At 37.0% G+C, this 24,710-nt stretch overlaps 1 protein-coding gene across 3 annotated transcripts in view; it reads left to right on the forward strand.

Moving 5' to 3' along the window:
* The window catches only part of STK33 (serine/threonine kinase 33), a 192,084-nt gene that overhangs the window by 158,679 nt on the left and 8,695 nt on the right, over positions 1–24,710 (forward strand). For 2 of the 3 annotated variants that reach the window (XM_040258432.1, XM_040258431.1), the window contains one exon: positions 16,776–16,973. The exons of the other annotated variant lie outside the window; for it this stretch is intronic. In XM_040258432.1, the coding sequence (XP_040114366.1) occupies positions 16,776–16,973 (198 nt within the window). The remainder of the gene's footprint in view (positions 1–16,775; positions 16,974–24,710) is intronic. 3 annotated transcript variants of the gene reach the window in all.

Raw genomic sequence — 24,710 nt, forward strand, 5'->3', positions numbered from 1 at the left:
TCTGAAATGGGTATTTTCAAACTGTTAAAATTACTACCACAGTTGTTTATATGTGTTTATAGAGGTTTAAATGAACTTTTCTATTGTATCAAGTCCAGTAGAATAGAGCTAAGAAATATCCTTTATTAAAGATGTGGACTGTTGAAGCAGTCTGTATAGTTTAGTGATGTAAAGCACTGGAACTGTCTACTTCTCTTTCAGCTCTTTGGATGCAGAGAATCTACAGGGACTCAGAAAAGCCAAGGTCTTCTAACAGTGGCTGTTGCCTGGCTTGAAATCTTGTCATTATTCATTTGCATATCTATTTCCCCCATTACACTAATGCCTTGAGCAGTAACCCTATGTCTTAAGTGATTTTTGTATCCCTGTACCCAGAACATTTCCTGGTCACAACAGGAACTTTGGAAGAGGATGCTACTACCTCTCAATAATTATTCTCTCTTTCTTCTTTGGTCATGAAGATCCTGACTTTTCACTGGTAACATTCTTATCTAGTCTTCTTTACTAGTTATCCCCTATCTTTGCTAGTTACAGTGCTGGTCAATGAGATCTAAGTGCAGGTAAGAGTAATCTCTGGGAAGTGCCCTTAAATGGAAGGAGTACGGCATTCCTCACATCCACCTTCTTTTCTAGTGACTGCAGTGCAGCTGTGATGGATGGAGTCTGAGTAGCCATATTAGATAATAAAGTGGAATATAAACAGGATAGCAGAGCAACACAATTCTAGGAACCAGGGCGCTTAGCATATAGAGCTGCCACACCAGCCCTTGACTGCCTTCCTCCAGACGTTTTTAGATGAACAGGAAACAAATGACTGTCATCTTTGAGATACTGTGAAATGTGCAGTTAAGCCTAATACCAATTAGTACAGTACTCAGTAAATAATGACTGAATGAGTAGATGATTCAGTAAACGAATAAGTCTGTAGGTATGTCAGAAAATGCCTGAGAATGGAAACTGGAGATTCCAGAGACATAGGAATATTTTGCATCTTTTACTTACTAGACGCCGCGTTAGGTACTGGAGATGCATGACATGCTTATATTGCAGTAGTACTGTTGAGAAATGATGGTGGCTTGGACAAGGTGGTAGCAATAGAATTGAAGAGAAATAAATGTGATATGTTTTTAGATATATTTGTTAGTACTTGATGATGGATTAGATAAGGGATGAGGATAAGGGAGGAATCAAGGATGAATTTTAGATTTTGCTTTAATGACTGGTTGGATGGTAGTGCCATTTACCGAGATGTGGAAGACTGCAGGAGATACATTTTTTTCCTGGAGGAAGAGTGGTGAGTCAAGAGTTCCACATTGGACTTGATAAATTTGAGATGCCTATGTCTCATTCAAGTGGAGATTTCCAATAGATCATCAAAACTATGAGCCTGGAACTGGAGAAGAATGAACTGGAGATATAAATCTGTGAATCCTGAGTATACAGATGCCATATAAAGCCACTGTGTTGAAGAGATGAATTAGGAAGAAAATGCAGATAGAAAGGACAAGAGGCCTCAGCAGTCTACCTTTAGACACTGCAACATTTAGAAGAGTAGAAGCTAGCAATGGAGGCTGAAAAGGAATAGCTAATGAGGAAAGAGGAAAGTTAGGAGGGTAGTGCCAAGGAAGTTGAGTGAGAAAAGTGTTTAAGAAAGCAAGAACAGTCAGCCCCCAGATAAATGTTGCCTAGAGGTCAAGATGAGAGTGAGTTTTCATTAGAATGGCCAACAGAGGAGTTGATGGTGACCCTGGAGTCCTTGATAGATTTTAGATACCATAAATTTATAGTGATACCACTGTGATTTTCCTTTGGGAATTTCTAATCATTTATTGGAATAATTCTTTTTCTTTAAGGGCTAAAAAATTGCCTTCACTCAAAAACGGTTTATAACTGCCCTCTTCTATGAATGTGTTGAACTCTCAAATGATTCTGTGCAATAAGTATTTCTGGCCTAAAGTAATTGTGCAAATGAGTTAGCAGCTAGATCATTGCAAAACAACTGAGTAGATTTGTAGTAGAGCAAAATAAAAAAACTGTAAAACAGATGGTGTGCTTTAGAAATCTATCTCTTTTCAGCATCACACAACATTCGGGTTTGGCCATTTAATTATTTGTTTTCTAATTAGTGAAACTTTATTTCTGGCTTTGGTCATTTTTCCAGAAGTCTCCATTTTTGAGCCTCTGTAACAATTTGTCTCTATGTAGTCCTTGCCAAATGGATAGAGAAGTGACAGATAGCGTGTACTATATCGGACTATCCTGAGGAGTTTAGTATATGAAGTTTAGAATACTGGCATTTTGTAAACTTCTGAAAGGCAAAACTCTTTTCTTCTTAACCACTTGAAGTCTCGCTTCCTGTAATTCATGTCCTCTGTTTGAAATAATCTAAAGAGGACATGTTAGTTCTCTCAGTGCCTTACCGCTTTGTAACCAGAGCTTATCTTCCAATACCGGACGAATAGTGACATTCTTTTCAAAGAGCTTTATTGGATAAAAAGTCTCCATGGTTTAGTCTATATATCATGCATTTTGAAATACAGTACGTATCTGAAAAGTATTCTGAGAAAAATAATCATTGTTTCCCTATGTACATTTAAATGAATGGGTCTTAAACAGATATTGTCATCCTGATTTCAAAAGTCCAAGGTCAGATGCAAGGAAAAACAGCCAATAAATGACTTCCCTACAAAGGGAGGGTTTGATGATGACATCCATTGCCAGCAGTGTGCCTGTTACCCTCTTTTTCTTTTTCTACCTTTTTGCCCTCTTTATTCTCAATAATAGTTCAGGAGTTCATTCCTTGTTAGATAGTTATAGTTGCCCCTTGGTATTCAATCCCCTGATAACAACTAACACCAAGAATTTGCATGTTTAACAAGTTTCCCTCGTACTTTCAATGCCTGCTATATTTAAGAACCTTGCTATAAATTAATGAAACATTTTTCTTCTATGGCTTGTCAAAAAGCAGTTTCCAGATTTGAGCTCTGTTGGTATTATTCAACAATTCCTTCAATAGATTTTTGTGTGTGTGCCTGCCATGTACCATGCCTTGTGCTAGGCAATAAAATTCAGTTAAAGATATATAGGACCCAGTCTCTGACATGAGGAATTTACAATATAAAAGGGAAACAAGCTATGTATAAGATACAATGCAAGGAAGAAAATGATAAATGGCATAAGAGATTGCCAAATGACCAGAGAGGTACAGAGGCAAGCGAGTGTGAAATCAGGAAGTTTAATTTGACTGGCAGATAAGATGCCTGCAGGAAACAAGTGGGAAATGAGACTTTTAGAAAAGGAAGGAAAATTGTGAGGGCCCTTGAATCCCAGACTAAAGAGTTTTAACTTCCTGCCATAGATAGTAGAGAACAATTGCATGCTCTTTGAAAGAAGGAAATTATTATTATAGTGTGTCCGTCTTGCAGAGTGGCTTATTGTAAATGGGACAACCGTCATTTAAATGTCTATGTTGATTTTAACAAGTGTTTTTTTAATTCATAAGGCACTATATGGGTGCAAAGATGATTAAAACAGTCTCTCCCTTGAGTAATTCACCACAAATTACAGTGTACTTTGCTTTATAGTCACACTTTACAAAGCTCTTATAATGAAGTGTAGGGTCTAATTTCAGAACACTCTTTCCTATGAATGAACAGGTCTTTGTTCACTAATTTACAAATTGTTATTCAGGTTTTAGTCATTAGCTTTTGACCTTTAGCCTGTGCACTTTATGTAAAAGAATTGAAATTTTCTGATACCTAACTAATTATTGGGTGTTTTTTTGCTACCATATATTTTCATCCTAAATATATTAAGGCTCTAACCTTTATATTACTATATTTAGTTACTCTTAAATTATGAGTTATCTTATGTATATGAATATGATTTTAAAGATCTCTTTAATGAAGTTTTTTTTTTTTTTAATTATGTTAAAAAGAACCTCATGAACCAGGAACCTTGGGCATTTATTCAATATTCAATGATTGGTACATACTTAATAATTCAAACAAATATTTATTGAATAACTACTATGTACTGTGGAGGACACAAAGATGAGTCTGGCATAGTCCTTTCCTACAAGTTTCCCACACCCTAGTGGAGGGATTAAAGAAAAAACACAGGCAGAGAATGCATATTTGATATGTGTGTGTGCAAAAGTCTGCCTGCAATACAGGAGACCTGGGTTTAATCCCTGGGTCGTGAAGATCCCCTGGAGAAGGAAATGGCAACCCACTCCAGTATTCTTGCCTGGGAAACCTCATGGGTAGAGAAGACTGGTGGGCTACAGTCTATGGGGGTCACAAAGAGTCAGACATGACTGAACAAGTTTCACTTCACTTAATATATATATATTTAAAATAAGCATATAAAAATGTATTCTATATATTATATGTGGTATGTAATAAAATATACACTATAAAATATGTAAATGTTCTCTAAATATTATTAATACTTATATTTATATTATATGTATATTATATACTATATTTAATATATAAAACATGTATTTATATAAAGTAAGTAGTAGTAGTACTATTAGGTTTTTAAGAAGAGAGCTATTACTCCTTTTAGTGGATTATAAAAGCTACTTAAGTGAGAAACTTGTATGCAGGACAAGAAGCAACAGTTAGAAATGGACGTGGAACAATAGACTGGTTCAAAATTGGGAAAGGAGTACATTAAGGCTGTAAATTGTCACCCTGCTTATTTAACTTCTGTGCAGAGTACATCACATGAAATGCCAGGCTGGATGAATCACAAACTGGAATCAAGATTGCTGGGGGAAATAGTAACAACCTCAGAAACGCAGATGATACCACTTTAACACTTTAATGGCAGAAAGTGAAGAGGAACTAAAGAGCTTCTTGATGAAGGTGAAAAAGGAGAGTGAAAAAGCTGGCTTAAAACTCAACATTCAGAAAACTAAGATCATGGCATCCATTCCCATCACTTCATGGAAAATAGATGGGAAAACAGTGGAAACAGTGACATACTTTATTTTGTTGGGCTCCAAAATCACTGCAGATGGTGGTGACTGCAGCCATGAAATTAAAAGACACTTGCTCCTTGGAAGAAAAGCTGTGACCTACCTAGACAGCATATTAAAAAGCAAAGACATTACTTTGCCAACAAAGGTCCATCTAGTCAAAACTATGATTTTTCCAGTAGTCACATATGGATGTGAGAGTTGGACTATAAAGAAAGCTGAGTGCCGAAGAATTGATGCTTTTGAACTGTGTTGTTGGAGAAGACTATTGAGACTCCTTTGGACTGCAAGGAAATCAAACCAGTCAATCCTAAAGGAAATCACTGCTGAATATTCATTGGAAAGACTGGTGCTGAAGCTGAAGCTCCAATCCTTTGGCCTCCTGATGCAAAGAACTGACTCATTTGAAAAGACCCTGATGCTGGGAAAGATTGAAGGCAGGAGGAGAAGGGGACAGCAGAGGACAAGATGGTTGGATGGCATCACCAACTCAATGGACATGAGTTTGAGCAAGCTCCAGGAGATGGTGAAGGACAGGGAAGCTTGGCATGCTGCAGTCCATGGGGCTGCAAAGAGTTGGACATAGCTGAGCAACTGAACAACTGCATCTTTTCTGAGGATTAACCCTAGAGTAACTTTAGAGAGAAACCTCATGATAACAGGATTCAGAGAATAGTGATACCCCAGGAAGAGAAAGGGCTATTTGGAGATGGCATGTATGGTGAGTGAGACTACAACCTGGGCAGGAAGTAAAAATAGGAAGACAGAGACAACCCAAGTTCCCCCTTTGCCTCGCTCTTTGCTTTGGGACACTGGTGCCTGTTCTCTCACAGGGATCAGAAGTAATAAAATCAGAGCAGTGCTAATGCCCTGCTTGAGTGAGAAGCTAAGGAAAATGGGTGGAAACTAGTGGGTCTAAACCAATGACTTACCTGTTGGCCTCCACCCCCTAGGATAGGTAGATTATAGTTTTAGAAGTGCCTCCTCCTAAGGTGACTTCTCCTTGGAAGAGAAGGTTATGAAATCCTGAATTGAGGAGTTTCTTGGTGGGGGCAGATTTTTGGTGCCTGGAATTTTGAGCTCCTGGCACTGAAGATCTGGTTCTGGTCTGTTTTCCTGAGGAGCTAGTACTCCCCAAGGAGTGTGAGCTCACAGGCCATATTTCACACACCGTTAAGAGAGTTTAGACTAGGCAGACCCAGACTTTAGAAGTCAACAAAGTGAACATCCTAAAAGAGATAAGTGAAGGTGTTAATAACATGAAGCAAGCAATGAAATGGGAAAAGAGAACCAAGTAGAACCATTTAGGTGTAATAGTTGACAGAGATGCAGTTACATAGGATAAGCAGTGAAGTGGGTGCAAATGAAGAGTGAATTAAAAAAACTAGATGATCAAATTATGTAACTTTAATAGAACTTTATAGAAGGGAATGGATGAAGATAAACATACTGAAAACTTAAGCAAAAATGAAGCTATGTGGAGCTGAAAGTAAAAGTTACAAGATTCATATAATAGTAATCTCAGGCAAAAAAGTGAAAATGAGCAGAAGGAAATGTTTTAAAAATAATAGAGATAATTCATCAGAAAGACTTCAGCTTTAAATAATGATAGACTACCAGATAGGAGAGAGAAGGAAAAACTGACAAAATAGACATAATAAGATCTAAGAACATCAAAAACAGAAAATTCTCAATGTTCCCAGAGAGAAAGAGCAATATCATAAAAAGAGCAAGAATAACCTTGACATCTTACTTTTTAGCAGCATTATTGGATGCACGTTTAAATGGAGTAATAATTCTAAACGTATTAAAGGAAAAACATTTAAACTTAGAATTTTACATCCATTGACATTGTCATTCAAATGAAAGGCAATGATAAAAAATATTGTTAAGTATACAAAGCCTCAGGTTTGCCACATAAGTCATAGATTTAAAACACTTGTAGAAATAGTTAAATAGGTCAGAGAAACTCAGTAGACACTGTAAGAGCTGTGTGTACCAAGAGTCTTGAAATACCTTGGTAAAGTCTGTTGGTGTCCAAAGAAAAAAGGAGAGAAAGACCAAAGAAGAGGACACAGTATATTGATAATAACCCAGATTTAAAATGTGAGATAATATACACATGATAAGCATTGAGAAAGGAGAGAGAACATTGTTACATCAGAGGAGGCTAAACTGGAAGATGTAGACAACAGATTTTCAAAGCTGTAAAGGATTAAAAAAAAAAGTATAGAGTGGGACAAGTTGTAATAAACTTGAATAGTAGAAACAATTTCAAATAAGTTAATAGGTTAGAAGTACCTGTTAAAAGACATAATGTCAGGTTGAATTTTTAAATTTCTAGCTAAGTGCTATTTTACAGGAAGCACATTTGAAGCATAAGGGCACAGAAATATTGAAAGAAAAAGAGTGGAAAAGAACACACTAGGCAAATACTAACCAAAAAAAGCCTAAGTAACTGAATTAATATTAATTAAATCTACCTTGCTACAAACAAATCATCATCATTAGAGATACTGAAGATTACTGTGTAATGATAACAGTTCAATCCAAACAAAATGTATAAGTTTAAACACATGCAACTAATAAGGTAATCTCAAAAATATGTATCACAAATTGACAAAGTTCTATGGAGAAATTGGCAAATTCACCACTATAGTGGGAGATTTTAATGCACTTCTCTCAATTACTAATATGTGAAACATATGAAAACAGAAGTAAGGATATTTAACAATACAATTAACAAGCTTATTTTGGTGGACACATACAATTGTGCATCTAACAATTAAGGAATATACATTTTTCTTAACCACACATGGAAAGAACATTTACCAGAATTAATCTAACCAGGAAGGAAGCAAGCCTTAATAAATTTCACAGATTATGTTCTCTAACAATACACAATTAAGTTGAAAGTTAATCAAAATGAGATTAAATACTGCATATATTTGGAAATTAAATCACATGCTTCTAGATAAGACATGGGTTAAAAAAGTAGATCCTAATGAGAAAAAGTTTTTAATTTCTAGAACTGAATGGTAATGAAAACACAGCATAGTCTGACAATGGAATATTTTACAACTGTGAAATGGTTGAGCCACATGTAATAATATCTATGAAGCTATGAAATTTATTTTTAAAGTAATCATAGTTTTGTTAAGATATAATTTACTTACTATAAAATAGACAGATTTTAAGAGTTTAGCTGATGAATTTTTATACATGTATACTTTTGTGTAACCACTGCCCAGAACAAAATACAGAATATTTCTACCCCCACCAGAAAGTTCTTTCATTCCTTTTTCCTAAGTTCACTTTGTGCCACTCACCAGTAATGGTGTGAGAGTTCTAGTGTTGCTCCCCATCCTCTCCAGTGCTTGGTATTGTTCAGTTCAGTCGCTCAGTTGTGTCCGACTCTTTGCAACCCCATGAATCGCAGCACGCCAGGCCTCCCTGTCCATCACCATCTCCCAGAGTTCACTCAGACTCACGTCCATCGAGTCCATGATGCCATTCAGCCATCTCATCCTCTGTAATCCCCTTCTCCTCTTGCCCCCAATCCCTCCCAGCATCAGAGTCTTTTCTAATGAGTCAACTCTTCGCATGAGGTGGCCAAAGTACTGGAACTTCAGCTTTAGCATCATTCCTTCCAAAGAAATCCCAGGTTTGATCTCCTTCAGAATGGACTGGTTGGATCTCCTTGCAGTCCAAGGGACTCTCAAGAGTCTTCTCCAACAACACAGTTCAAAAGCATTAGTTCTTCAGTGCTCAGCTTTCTTCACAGTCCAACTCTCACATCCATACATGACCACAGGAAAAACCATAGCCTTGACTAGACGGACCTTTGTTGGCAAAGTAATGTCTCTGCTTTTGAATATACTATCTAGGTTGGTCATAATTTTTCTTCCAAGGAGTAAGTGTCTTTTAATTTCATGGCTGCAGTCACCATCTGCAGTGATTTTGGAGACCAAAAACATAAAGTCTGACACTGTTTCTACTGTTTCCCCATCTATTTCCCATGAAGTGATGGGACCAGATGCCATGATCTTCGTTTTCTGAATGTTGAGCTTTACGCCTTACTCTCCTCTTTCACTTTCATCAAGAGGCTTTTTAGCTCCTCTTCACTTACTGCCATAAGGGTCGTGTCATCTGCATATCTGAGGTTATTGATATTTCCCCCGGCAACCTTGATTCCAGCTTGTGCTTCTTCCAGCCCAGCGTTTCTCATGATGTACTCTGCATATAAGTTAAATAAGCAGGGTGACAATATACAGCCTTGATGTACTCCTTTTCCTATTTGGAACCAGTCTGTTGTTCCATGTCCAGTTCTAACTGTTGCTTCCTGACCTGCATACAGATTTCTCAAGAGGCAGGTTAGGTGGTCTGGTATTCCCATCTCTTTCAGAATTTTCCACAGTTTATTGTGATCCATACAGTCAAAGGCTTTGGCATAGTCAATAAAGCAGAAATAGATGTCTTTTTGGAACTCTCTTGCTTTTTGCATGATCCAGATGTTGGCAATTTGATCTCTGGTTCCTCTGCCTTTTCTAAAACCAGCTTGAACATCAGGGAGTTCACGGTTCACGTATTGCTGAAGCCTGGCTTGGAGAATTTTGAGCGTTACTTTACTAGCATGTGAGATGAGTGCAATTGTGCGGTAGTTTGAGCATTCTTTGGCATTGCCTTTCTTTGGGATTGGAATGAAAACTGACCTTTTCCAGTCCTGTGGCCACTGCTGAGTTTTCCAAATTTGCTGGCATATTGAGTGCAGCACTTTCACAGCATCATCTTTCAGGATTTGAAATAGCTCAACTGGAATTCCATCACCTCCACCAGCTTTGTTCGTAGCTTGGTATTGTTAGTATTTTTAATTTAGATACTTTGGTAGATATATAATGGTATCTCATTGTGGTTTTAATCTGTGTTTCCCAAATGACAAATGAAATTGGTCATGTTTCATGTTTATGCTAATTTATTTATTTATGCTCATTGGTCTTTGAATATCTTTTTTTTTTTTTTTTTACAAAATATCTGTTCAAGTCTTTCTCCCATTTTCTATTTCTTTTTAAAATGTATTGATTTATAGGAGTTGGTTACATATTTTAGATGTAAGCCTTTGTCACATACACAAGTAAATATATGTACAGTAATAAGCATTATAAGAAGGTGACTTAAGAAGAGAACATGAAAAGAATTACTGCATATCCTTGCTCAAGCAGGTGTCTTATGAAAAAAAAAGATCATTAGAAATTGAGGGTCTTGAAACTGATTCCCTGCAAACTGTCCCTGCCCCCACAGGCCATATGAAGTCTTCTTATACGGGCAGGTACACACTACATACTCCAGTCTGAAGAATGTTGGTTTGGAATATATTGAGTCTGTTTTCATTTTTCTAGCTTTATTGAGATATAATTGACATATAACATTATATAAATTTAAGATGTACAACAATGATTTTATATATATATTATGAAATGCTAATCACAATAAGTTTAGTTAATACATCCATCACGTCGCATAGATTAATGTTTTTATTGTGATAGAAACTTTAAAGATCTATCCTTTTAGCAGCTTTCAAGTATACATTACAGTATTGAAGGCTCAGCAGCACCTCTAGCTAGAAATTCTTGGCAGACAATTGGAAACGCACTTTTGGTATAAGGGTAAATTACTCAATTTCTCAGGCTGTTTCCTTTTAAAGAACAGGAGTATCAACACCAACCTTGTCTATTTTCATTATTTGTTCTGCTTGTGAAAACAAAATCACTGAGGTGACTGTTAGGAAAAGCTTTTAAGTGGTGTACTTGCTTACTTTGCTGCTGCTGCTGCTAAGTCACTTCAGTCGTGTCCAACTCTGTGTGACCCCATAAACGGAAGCCCACCCAGACTCCCCTGTGCCTGGGATTCTCCAAGCAAGAACACTGGAGTGGGTTTCCATTTCCTTCTCCAATGTGTGAAAGAAAAGTGAAAGGGAGGGAAGTCGCTCAGTTGTGTCCGACTCTTAGCAACCCCATGGACTGCAGCCTACCAGGCTCCTCCGTCCATGGGATTTTCCAGGCAAGAGTGCTGGAGTGGGCTGCCATCGCCTTCTCCCTTGCTTACTTTAGTGATCCATTATTACCTTTCTCCACTGCTGCCTTGGACTCACTGAGACCCATTAGGGCATGTTTAGTGATTTTGGGTGCCATCAGTCCTATGACTTACATTATTTCTTTCCCATATAATTTATATTAATTATTAGTCGTATAATAGTTGCCATTGCTGCTACTGCTAAGTCGCTTCAGTCATGTCCGACTCTGTGCGACCCCATAGACGGCAGCCCACTAGGCTCCTCTGTCCCTGGGATTCTCCAGGCAAGAATACTGGAGTGGGTTCCCATTTCCTTCTCCAATGCATGAAAGTGAAAAGTGAAAGTGAAGTCGTTCAGTCGTGCCCGACTCTTAGCGACCCCATGGACAGCAGCCTACCAGGCTCCTCTGTCCATGGGATTTTCCAGGCAAGAATGCTGGAATGGGTTGCCATTGCCTTCTCCAAATAGTTGCCATTACCCTTGGTAAATGATTTGAATGGTAAACAAAGCAGGAAAAATAACTTCCTCCCTCTATTCCCTCATTCCCTCTTATTAAAGATAACCACTGTTAAGTCTCTTATGTGTTCTTTTAAATACATTCTGTATATTTTTGGGTATCCACTTTTCACAAATGAATTTATATTACACAAACTTTTCTTTTTTATCGGATGTATTTTGGGATGATTTCCTTATTTTTTTTTAAAAAAGCAGCATTGTATCAAAAACCATGGATTATTTTATAATTTTATATAAAACTATTATTTTTAATTTTATTATTTATTTCTATTATTTTTCCTTTCTGAATATGAAATATTTAAACTGTTTAAGGCCTTTTCTATTACAAAAAATGGTGCAAAAAATGTTCTTGTAAATATACGTTTGTATACTGTGTCAGCATATAGGATAAATTCTTAAAAGTTGAACTGCTGATCTCTGAGAGTGTGCTTTACACATTTTGATGGTTTATAACTGACTAATCCTCCCATAAAAAGCAAGTAAATGAGAAACGTGTTTCCCTACACCCTCACCAAGAGAATCATCAAACTTAAATTTATGTCCATCTATTAGGTATAAATTGGTAACTCATTGTTTTGATTTGGATTTTATTAATTTTATAAAGTTGAGCATCCTTTTATGTGCTTTTTTATAAAGTGACTGTTCCATTTTCCTGGTGGTAAAGAATCTGCCTGAAATGTGGGAGGACCTGGGCTCATCCCTGGGTTGGGAAGATCTCCTGGAGAAGGGAATGGCAATCTACTCCAGTATTCTCGCCTGGAGGATCCCATGGACAGAGAAGCCTCGCAGTTTACAGTGCATAGGGTTGCAAGGAGTCAGACACAACTGAGCAGTTAAGCAGCAGCAGCATTCCTTTTTCCTATTGAAAAAATTTTATCCCTCAGTTAAGTGTTCTAGCTATTTATGAAAAGTAGAAAATAAAGACTATGAAGTCCCAGAATGTTTCCTTTTAGCTTAGCTTATTTTATGTTTTATACCATCTTATACCAACTCATACATATTATTCATTCATTTAAAAATATGTATTAAATATTTATTATTTACAAAATACTAATAGGCTCTATCCTTGAAAAGGCAAATTTTGTTAGATGAGGATGTATGCTTGGATCTCTATTTGTAGGACCTGCCTACTCAGGTATTAAGTCCAAATATTAGTATTTGACCAAACTTCTCCTCTATGAGTGTTCAGCTTTCTAGCTTTTCGAAATAAAATAATCTCAAGATGTTAGTTAAACAAGTAGAAATTTGTTAACCAAAAGGTTGGTTTTCTACTTATGATAGCCTCAGATTATCAGCCTATTACTGCTGCGTTCCTGCCATTCGCTGTTTCATGGTTGATGAGTTCGGGGTGTGACTCCCTGAACACAGCCAATAAGGGGAGTTCAGAAGTTACTGTTCTGATGGTGAGGTATCTCCACAATCTGCAGTGTCTACCCTAAAATTATACCAATTTTCATTTGGTTGATTCATGTATAATTTCTCTTCAGCCTAGAAGGCTCATGACACTCAGCCCTGGGCCACTTATTCATCTGATCAGTGCAAGTATTTGATGCAGTTTCTCCTTCAACTGCTAGGAACCAGGAAGCAGGGTGTCTAGTAAGTTATTGGAGGGACTTTAGACAAGAGGGAAAGTGTGGAGTCCATACCACTGTTTGTGCCCTGTTTGCTATCACAAGCAAATATAGGAAGCAAATAGTTAAAATTTTATAAATAGTAGTGTTTTTGAGGGGATAATATTCCTCTTCTGGATCTTTTGCTCTTTTCCCCAGTCTCTTTGAAACAAGAAATAGGATCATTTCTTTGAACACAAAGGTCCTCTACTTTAGACTTACAGCATGTTAGTCACCAAGCTCTTGTGTGTGTGTGTGTGTGTGTGTGTGTGTGTGTGTGTGTGTATATATATATATATATATATGTAAACCAAGTGTTTGAAAGATTGTTAGAAATGCAGGTTCAAGATAGTACAGGTAGTTTTTGCTTTACACAGTAGTGCAGAACCATAAAAATAGTGTATATTGAAGCTGTGAAAAATGATTTTAAAATCAATGGGAAAAATTATGATCCATGCCTTTAAAAATTTTTTTTAAATATTAAAAAACTCCCTGTTAGTTATAAATAAATACAGGGAATGAGACAAAAGTAAAGCTATTTTTTTTGCAGTGTAATTTAAAACATTAGAAATATTGAGAATTAAAGTTTCTTATTTTTTGGTTAAAAACTTATCAAGATTAGTTTAAAGGATGCTTACCTTCTTATAATACAAAGGGAAATATCTTTTTTATGCCTTGGCAAATTGTCATAGTGTTTTACAAGCTTGGATTAACTTGTAACATGGTATCCTTTGTCATTCCAGTGTCCTGAAATATCTCTGAAAGTTCTTTAAATTTGTTTTTTGTGGGCACCATATTCTCTGAAGTATCTTCATCCTTCCTCATTTATGCTGCTAAGTTTGCCTTACTAAGTTCCTTTGGTTGCACATCTGGATTCTTTCAGTGACAGTGTCAACATTCTCATGGTCAGCTATTTCTTCTGTTACTCCATTGACATTTGATTCAGATTTTACTTCCAGTATTATCACTTTAGTTTCTTTGTTGCAGTTTCATCTTTGTTGGCAAATTACCTGGGAGACAAAGAGGCAACACAACTGTACACATTGCTGTCTTTGTGTGAACTGAGTAGCAGATGGATGGTGTCCAGTCACCAATAGACATGACTGGTCACTGGCCGTGATGCATATCTGTAATTACATGGTGATTGTGTATTGAAGAGCTCACAGTGAAGTTTGAACTTTATGCAATGATAGTAATTGTACCATAGTGACTAAAATTTGAACTGTGTTGCTGGGTGACTGATACTATTTAACTAATTCATGATGACTGAAATTCATGCGTATCAGGGCTGTGCAAAGCCAATACTGCCTAAATAAATTGGCTATCACATGGTACTGATTGCATATGATTTCTGTAGTAATTACAGTTTTGTTGGGTATGCTGATTGTACCATGAGCCCATTCTTTTGGGCTTTTTGGAGGTGACTCACAGAATGTAAATTTTAATCTTCTATCTACCTATATCAGGACAGGCTAGATTATGCTGTGGTAACAAATGACTCCCAAATCTCAGTGTTCTTGACGCCTTCCATGGCACATTGGCTTGGAGGAGGGAAGCAAGTTCTGTTTCCCTTTGTCTTCACTCAGGGACCCAGGCTGAGGGAGCTCTGTCTCTGTGCTTCTATTGTTACTAATGCAGGTATTGAGAACATGTAAACCACAAGCTTTCAAAGTTTCTGTCTAGAAGTGATATGCACTATTTCAAATCACATTTTCACTGATCAAAACAAGTCATATGGTCATGTCTCAAAAGAAGTAGAGAGGCAAGATTCTAATATGTGCTTTGAAGACAGGAATGTTGGGTAAGCACCATCATAACTACTGTGGATCCAGAGAGTTAACTTGTGGAGTTTATCAGGGAAGGGCAGTTGAGGACTAGGATTACAGACCTAGATGTGTAAGATTATTTCTGTTTTCTAATGAGAGATTGAAGTTCAAGGCAAAGTTGTGTGTACTGGTATTCTAGGAGCCTGGACACTGTGATTAGTGTTCAAGGTTGCAATGAAGCCAGGAAGTTAGAATAGAGGCCAGATGAATCAGTGGGGTAAAGCAGGGCTGTTGACAGAACCCTGGAGATCAGAAATCATTCAGATGAGACCTCTGAGACTATCTACTGTTCTAAACAATTTCAATTCCTTTTTGGTCTGAGTCTTCATCTGTGCTTCATTTAAGTTGGTGACATCTTTGGAAGTTCTGGGATACTTAACAGAGAACTCAAGCCTCGAAAGAAGTGTAGGCTAGGGGTTGGCAGAAGGCATGGTAAGGGTATTCTGGGAGTAAATGGGTAGAGGCTGCAGAAGTGCAACCAAAAGTAGGATGCTGTGAAAGTGGTAGGAATATAGATCTTTAAAAAGGATAATGTTGAAGAACTACAGGGAGTGAATTGCATAATGATCCTCATTTAGTTACTACTATTCCATGCTTTGTATTTGTCTGTGTCTTTAACCCTGAATTTATTAAGCTCTGCAAATCCTCCACAGTGTACTCAGATGGCTGCCCTTAAAGCGCTTGGCTGTATACTACTCTGTATCCCTGTTGCTTAATGCTCCAATCCATTCACACGTCAAATTAATTTAGAATCACACCACAGTTGTGCTCACACCTAAACTTCCTGTTTTTAATCTAAATGTGATCCAAACTTCTTGTCCAGACTTTCTCTACTAGTCTGCATTAGGAGCAAAAATATTTAAGGCATAACTAGTCTAGTGGGAGCCCTGTGAGACTGCATTCATGTATTTCCTGGCATTAGATGGAATATTTTATTTGAAAAAAATATAGCTAATATTAAGTGGTAAATTTTGGTATGAGCTACTCACATCTGGAATTAAACAGTGCATAGAATACATTATAATCAAATGATCACATTATATCTAAATCTTCCAGTCAAACATCTTTATTCTTGGATACAATACCAGACTAATTAGCTGAACTCAGATTTTTTACCTAGACATTTTGATGTTATGTAGACCTTCCCAAAAGGCTTTCCTGGTAACTCAGAGGGTAAGGAATCTGCCTGCAATGCAGGAGACCCAGGTTCAATCCCTGGGCAGGGAAGATCCCCTAGAGAAGGGAATGGCAGCCCATTCCAGTATTCTGGCCTGGAGAGTTCCATGGTCAGAGGAGTCTGGTGGGCTACAGTCTATGGGGTTGCAGAGTTGGACATGACTGAGCAACTAACACACACATATACACAGGCTACGCTTAGTGTTGGACCCGGTAGACTTTGGATAACTTCTTTCATTCTTTCAGTTTCTTATCAATTTTCTAAGAACAGAGCTGTAAGGGGGTCTTTGGATTCCCGGGACTTGCCCTATCTAGTGTTCTTTTGCACAAGCATGCTGTATTATTCTTTTGAAACTGAATATTCTCCCACCCCTAAATTTTGGTATATTGTAAAAAGTATTAGTGAAGAGGTCTGAGACATGTCAGTTCAAGGAGTATTCTCAAAAGGGCATCAGAAGTTTTGCTATTTATTCAATATTATAATTTTTCCGTGTGACTTAGTGAATTTGTGAGATTTATTACTGAAATATGTAATAGTCTTCATTTTTTTTAACTGTTTATAACACCAAAAATTCGTCATTTAATATTAGGGCAATACACTTTCTTCAGCGAGACCAACCAATGTGTTAGAAATGATGAAAGAATGGAAAAATAACCCAGAAAGTGATGAGGAAAGCACAACAGACCAAAGAGACAGCAGGTCTGGACAAGAGGAGTTGAAAGTTTACAAACCCAGCCGAAATGTCCCTGATGTCAGTAACTCTTCAGATGAAGAGGAAGGAAAACAGGTAGGAAGAACCAACAAAACAGGTAGGAAAAACAATTGTTTCATTTCTCCAAACTGTAAAATATCTTCACAACACTTGGAGCATTTTTGCAACTCTTTGTTTTTGTTGGATTGTAATGGTTTGTAACAAAAGAGACCTACATGATAAAGAAAGTAAAGCTTGAAACTAGCATGATTTAGTGTCGTGGCCTAGATGCTTATTTTAAGATCCGTGATTATATAGAGGAGGGGTCTGCAAACTTTCCCTTAAACAAACAGTGAATATTTTAGGCTTTGTAGGCCATAATAGTCTCTGTCACAACTTCTCAATGCTGATATTATAGCATGAACACAGGCATAGACAACAAGTGAGTGTTCCAGCGAAACTTTACAGACAGGTGGTGTGCCAGATTTGGCTAATGGGTCACAATGAATAATGTATGTATTTTACCAGATTATACAATTTGGAATGGGTTTATGTATTACTTCAAAAATTACTATTACATAGTTAGTCATTTCCAATTTTATGATACCTAAAATTGTTTGTATAGGCTTACTATTTTACTTTATTAGATATAGTTTTTTTTTTTTTTTGGTGAATAAAATCTAGTAACATTTGGTTAATTCTAGATTGCATTCTACCAACTCAATATCCTGACAATTTACCCACAAACTCTTTTCTTATGTTTCTGTGTTTGAGGAAAAATTTTCTGTATGTTTGTTCTCATTCTCATCTTGAAGTCTAATCAGCATGTTTGAGCTCTTCTTTAATGATGAACATCTTGCCACTGGGGGCCAGATTTACCTCCAGGCACCCCACTTCTTATGAGGAGTTGCTGCTTTTCAGTTTTCTGAGACTTAGAGATGGGCAGAGTGGAGAGAGGGACTGGAGGGTAAATCCTGACCCACAGTCAGGAAGGTACAGCATGGCTGTCTGTACCTGCCCTGCCATGAATTCTGTCAGAAACTTGAGGAAAGAGAAACCAGTAGAGTGATCTGGTTGATTTTTATTTATGCATTGGGAATTTCTTCATCTAGTTGATAGCAAATGTCTAGATAATAGGCTTAACGTTTAATTATTTAGACATTTTGAAATAGCCATATTTTAATGTAATGTAAACATAAGGTTATTGAATCCCTTTCACCCTCTCCAGTCTGTCAACAACTCCTGTAGTGCTTAGCAGCTGTGTGTATTTGGTATTCTTGTTAAAACTAATATCCTAAAAACCCATGTTTGCATTTCCTCATTGAACATAGTTTGAAAAATTTCTTGTTAGCTGACTTGGAATTTTATACACACGTACATGTGCACACACACATATATAAACATATTCACACATATATACATACACACATATACTCACACACTCTCATACACATACCTTACGTTTTACACACATGCATCAACAATATACTCACACGTGGTAGTGATGATTTAGTTGCTAAGTCATGTCTGACTCTTGTGACCCCATGGACCCACCAGGCTTCTTTGTCCATGGGAAATCCCAACCAAGATTACTGGAGTGGGTTGCCTTTTCCTTTTCCAGAGGATCTTCCTGACCCGGGGATCAAACCCAGGTCTCTTGGGAAGCTTGTATATGTGCATATATGTATGTATATATATATATATATGTGTGTATACTCACATATATACAAACACAAATCCATACATACACATGCATACACACATTATCTTTTGTAGTCTTGGATCATATCTATGTTCACTGAATCTGAACATAAAGTATCCTTGTAAACCAAGTGTTTGGTTGTCTTCCATCTCCTTTTTCATTGCTCTGTCACGTCTCTGCTCTCCTCCTACGCTCTCTTTGAGTCAGAGTAGAGGGATAACACTTGCCGTGATGTTCTCGATGTGGTATTCTCAGCTACTTCCAATTAGGGAACAGAAGGATTGGAATTTGAGGTGCTTATGGATGCTAGAACTAGATTCAGTGGTTTGAAATTTTAAGAATATGCATTTCTACTTATCAACAAGAGCTTTTCCAGGAATCAGAGCTCACCTGCAGTAGCACAGGCGGGACTGTGGATAATAAACCTCACCTTTCAGCCATTGAACGTATTCATGCAGACTCTGGAAAACTACTTGTTATAAATGCTGTGCTAGGAATTTCTACATAGTGGGTAGGAGTTTGCCCTGGATGTCCTTTAAGGACTTTCCTGTGCTTAGGTTTTGGCTGTGACATCTTGGGAGGAATACCTTACCTCATTTGGGAGTTTTTCTGAAGAGTGTTACCCCTTAAAAGAAAATCTTCTCTTGTATATTAAGTTTTTTCATGGATTTTTATGAATAAATATGCACTTTGTTCATTAATTGAAGTTGAGTTTAAGAAATTACTTCTTTTTCCCCCCAGATCTTCATTAACAGCAAATAGTAGAGTATAAGATCTAAAGTGATAACTGAAAATAGGATTGGCCATTTAGTCTTGAGTCCACGCAGGATTCATATAGTAACTAATATCCTTAAGAGTGAAACTTTAATTTTATTAAAAATCATTCTAATAATATTGAAATATTTCCCATGGGAAAAATTCATTTGTTAAAATTAGATTATATGGATAATTTGATATGATAAATATTTACACTTACTATAAAGAGATGTATATGATTCTTTTTCCATTAAAATACTTGAAATTTGGCTTTACTGTAAATGCAGATTGCCACAGATCCTGCTCTCCATTGTATCACTGTTCTCTCTTCTGGAGAATCTGATAAATCCATTTAGAGCTCCTGATTTTGTAATTCTCACAAATGAGAGTAATCACACTTTTTAGATAAGTGACAAAGTACTTGGAAAACTAGCAGAAAAAGTGAGGAATTATTTAAAAACAAAAACAAAAAACACTTGAACTAAGCACCTTCCTCTTTCTCTGGGTAGCTCTTCCTTAGTTCCAAATGCCTTGGGCATTATGGAAAAATACACTGTGTATCTCCTCATTGTTCATGTTTGGATGAAGATATTATACTTCACCATTTCAAACTTATTTTCAAATAGTTGGCATTTGGCAATGTCCATTTTTTAATTTTCATTTTCAACCTTTAGTTTGTTTTCGGTAGGTGTATTTTTTTGAAGATAGAAATGTTCTCTCATATATCTTGTATTTTACAGCCTGAGTACATCTAGAAAGTGTTTTGTGTTATTGGGAACCCTCTAAATTCCCCACAGTGGGTTCTTAATCTACTCTATCAGGCAGACCCAAGAGTTTAACTCCTATAGCAGTATTGACTCATCTTCAAATGAGACACTTGGCAGACTATTGCTTATTGCAGGAACATGCCTTTTCACATTCAGTCCTTAGTGATTTCTGATAAGCAGTACACTACTTTCATTGTTCATTAAGCTCAAAAAACAATCGAAGAGAAATGAAGGTCTGTAATTAAAATGCACAGCTCCATAACCATAGAGGGAGCGACTAGCAACTCTGCATGTAACAAAAGTATATTTGCACTATAGAATTCTCGCTTAATAAAGAAGAAACTTCTTAGCTGTTAATTTGCTTATTGAACACAGTCTTGAATATACTTATTTAGTGAAAATGGAAAATTTCTGTGATCATTTTTGTTGACCGAAAACATGGACTTTACAAAATCAAGGAAATGGTACGTGTATCAGATATTTTGTTTATCCAGTCTAGAAAATAGAAAGGCAAGGTGTTTTAGCAACTTTGAACAGTTATTTTGAGCAATGCAATGTGTTCATTAGCAGTTCTTCAAAGACAAGGAATATTTGAATTTAAATAAGATTGAAATTAAACGGTTGAACTTTGTAGTATATTGACTTGTTGCTGTGAGGAAAAAGTCAAGTTTTCTTTGTATTTTAGTAGTGTAGGATAAAAATTTCTGTTGTTACAAATTAAATCTTAGTTCCCGGAACCCCTGTGAATCATGTGCAAGTTTTGTGGTGCTTCCATGTTTGGGGGCACACTTTTATACTCCATTCCTGAAGCACTGTAATCTGGCATGTGTGCCAAAGCATTCCATTTACAATGTCTTACTAGTTAAAAGCACAGGCTCTAGATCTGGGCTGCCTAGATTGAAATCCTGGCTTCACCACTTACAAGCTTTAGGACCTTGGGCAAGTCTCTTGGCCTCTGTTTCCTCATATCTAACATGGGAATAATAATGACATCAACCAAGAGGTAAATGAAATCATGCATATAATACTCTTGACATATGGTAAGCGTGCATTAATGTTAGCTATTATTAATTTTATTATTATTTTGCTAAAGAGCGTGCATGGCTTCCATGTGGCTCAGATGGTAAAGAATCTGCCTGCAGTGTGGGAGACCTAGGTTCGATCCTGGGTTGGGAAGATCCCCTGGAGAATCCCATGGACTGACAGGCTGCAATCCATGGAGTCTTAAAGAGCAGGATGTGACTGAGAGACTGACACTCTCACTTCACTTTAAAGAGCTTGCATAGAATATTGCTAAAATCGCATGTTCTTTCTTGTCTGCTTTAAGGCTCCTTTGGGCAGAGGTGTGGGCCTAAACTAATGAACAAACTAAAAAATATCATTCTCAAAGGTGATCAGGTGATGCTTCCAGCCTTTCTTGCCCTCAGTTTGGCAAGATCCCTAAGGTACTGTGGTAGATTGGATTGTTTTTCCCAATTATTTAAAACCTCTCTGTAAGGAATATGTACATTCCTACCCTTTTCTCCCTATTAGAGTAGATGGATATTTTCTCATCTCACTAATGTTGGTCTTAGCTATATTACTGACTTTAGCAAACAGAATGTTGAGGTGTGATATAAGCAGAGACCATAAAAGCGTTTGCATGATTTAGCTTGCTCTTATTTCAGCCACCTGCCATGAGAAGAACATGACTATAGAAGCCACAGTTCTTGGAATTATGAAGGTCTGTGGAACAGACTTGGAACTCAGTACAAAACCTGAAGTCCAACTAGCACCACCAAGTGAAAATTAATGTTCATTGTTTTAACATACTGAGACTTTTCTAGTTCTTTGTTATGTAGTTGTATAGAAAAGAGTTAACATAGCAAGCCTAAGCTGCTATCCTTGAAAAGGTCTGCTTTCAAGGTTGGCCCTTGGCTGGCTTTTGGGAACTTAGATTTGGGGACAGCTACTATTAACTGAAAAGAATGATTAATTGTGCCTAAACCTTACAAACAATACAGTTAATGCTGACCACCTGCTTTCCCTCTGGAAGTCTGGAATTTTGGTAGGTGCTAGGCAGAGAGTGCCCCCATGGCCAGCTCACAATAAAAATGCTGGGTGTTGAGCCTCTCTGAGCTTCCCTGGTTGGCAGCCTTTCACATGTGTTGTCACAACTTGTTGCTGGGGTAATTAAGTGCTTCCTGTGTGACTCCTGGGAGAGGACTCTTAGAAGCTTGAACATAGTTTCCACTGGACTTCTCCTCAAGGGTCTTTTCACTTCCTAATAGTGCTCTGCACCCTTTCACTGTAATAAATCATAGCAATGAGTACAGCTCTACGCCGGTTTCTGTGAGTCTTCATAGTGAATCATAGGACCTGGAGACCTCCCAAACACAGTAGCATAGCTGTAGCAGTAGCTGACTAATACAGGTACAAATAATTAATTGTGCTAACATGAATTTTGGCCTGTTGTTCTTTGATCTAATGCTGTCAGCAAAGCCACTTGCTAGTTTGGATTCATAGGCTTCCAATAAACAACAAGGCTTTTGTCCCTACTTCTCTTCCCATTAGAATCTCCTATGTAAGACTTGAGTTTCACCATGGATTTAGCCAGACTTCCATGATTGAAGGGACATATTAGTGAATCTTTTCAAATCATTTCCCTGCTCTCCCAAACCTGGCTTTTGCTCAGCTCCCCTCAGAGATTATACCTGTTAGTATATGCTATGTATATTTTTCCCGATGGAGAACCAACCCATTGGGTTGGGTTGTAAAAACACTGCTTCAATTTCAAATGTATTCATTTGTGTCCATTCATCTCTTATCCTACCTTTGTGCTATAATTGTCTCATGTATTACATACATGTAATTATCAACCCTACAAAACAGTGTTTTAACTTTTGTTTTGAGTAGTCTTATTTCCAAGAAATTAAAAGGAAAATTGTCTTTTTATTTACCCAGATACTTACCATTTCTGATGATCTTTCCTTTCAGAAAAGCTGTGCTTCCTGTATCTAGTATTGTTTCTCTTCAACCTGAGAACTTCCTTTGCATTTCTTGTATTGAATGTTTGCTCTCAGTTTTCTTTTATCTAAAGATGTCTTTATTTTGTCTTAATTTTTGAAGGACATTTTCTCTGTTTACAGAGTTCTGGTTTGACAGGTAATTTTGGTCCACACTCTAAAGATGTTATTCTTCTGCCTTCTGGCGTCGGATTCTCTGATAAGAAGTCATTGGTAATTTGAAGTGTTCTTTTCCTGTATGTAATGTGTCGCTTTTCTCTGAATGTTTTCAGGATTCTCTCTTTATCTTTGGTTTTCAGCAGTTTGACAGTCATATTGCTTAGACGTGTTCTTCACATTTATCTTGCTTGGGATTTGCTGAACTTTTTGGATCTGTATTTCTGTCTTTTGCTAAGTTGGGGAAATTTTGTAATCAGTTTCTTTTTGCTGATACTCTTAATTACTCATATATTAGACCATTTGATATTGTTCAGTAAGCCTCCAAGGCTGTGTTCATTTTTCTCAATCTGTTCTTTAAATTGGACGCACTCTATTGATCTGTCTTCAAGGTTACTCTTTTCTCAGTTGTGTCCATTTTCCTGTTAAATCTGTCTGGTTTGATACTTAATTTCAGATACTATATTTTGTTCTAAAATTCTTATTTGGGTCTTTTTTATTATTATTTCTATTTTTCTATGGAGACCTATTTTATTTATCATATAATTTTTCACTTTACATCATTGATAATAGTAATGATAATCACTTGTTTGCTAATTCCAATATTTGGATTCATCTCAGAATCTGTCTCTATTGATTATTATTTCTGTTAAGTAATTTTGGATTGTATCCTGGACATTGGAAATGTTGTGTTGTATTATCTCTGAATTCAACTGTGTTCCTTCAAAAAGTGTTGACATTTCTGTTTTAGCAGGTAATTAGTTGATTGGATAAAAACTGAAAATTGTTTCTTAGCAGTTCAAATCTTAGGTTGGTTCAATTTGTCTTAGGTGAATAGAATATAAGATTCTCTTTCTCTGGCTATCTGCTTTAGGAATTCCCTCACTACTCTTTGGCGTCTGTGGTTGCTTTGAATTGTGCCCACTAGTTCTTTAAATCAGAGAGAGAAAATTGTGAAAGCATCTGGAGTAAAGGGAGGAGGCACATTGCCATCAAAGGAGCAATTCTGACATATCAACAGAAATAATGGAAGCCAGAAAATAATGGAACAACATTGTTAAACTGCTAAGTGGAAAATAATATAAAACAAGAAACCTGTCAACTTGGAATTCTCTATCTGGTGAGATTTTCCTTCAAAGATAAACATAAAATTTTAAAAAGTTTTCAGCTGTGTAAAAGGTGAGAGAATTTTTACCAGCATATCTTACTATGAAAAGTGAAAGTGTTAGTTGCCCAGTTGTGTCTCACACTAAGCAATCCCATGAACTGCAGCAGGCCAGGCTTCCCTGTCCTTCACTGTTTTCTGGAGTTTGCTCAAACTCATGTCCATTGAGTCGGTGATGCTATCCAACCATCTTGTCCTCTGTCATCCCCTTCTTCTCCTGCCCTCAATCCTTCCCAGAATCAGGGTCTTTTCCTGTGAGTTGGTTCTTTGTGTCAGGTGGCC

The sequence above is a fragment of the Oryx dammah genome, unplaced genomic scaffold (genome assembly GCF_014754425.2).
Source record: "Oryx dammah isolate SB20612 unplaced genomic scaffold, SCBI_Odam_1.1 HiC_scaffold_17, whole genome shotgun sequence".
NCBI lineage: Eukaryota > Metazoa > Chordata > Mammalia > Artiodactyla > Bovidae > Oryx > Oryx dammah.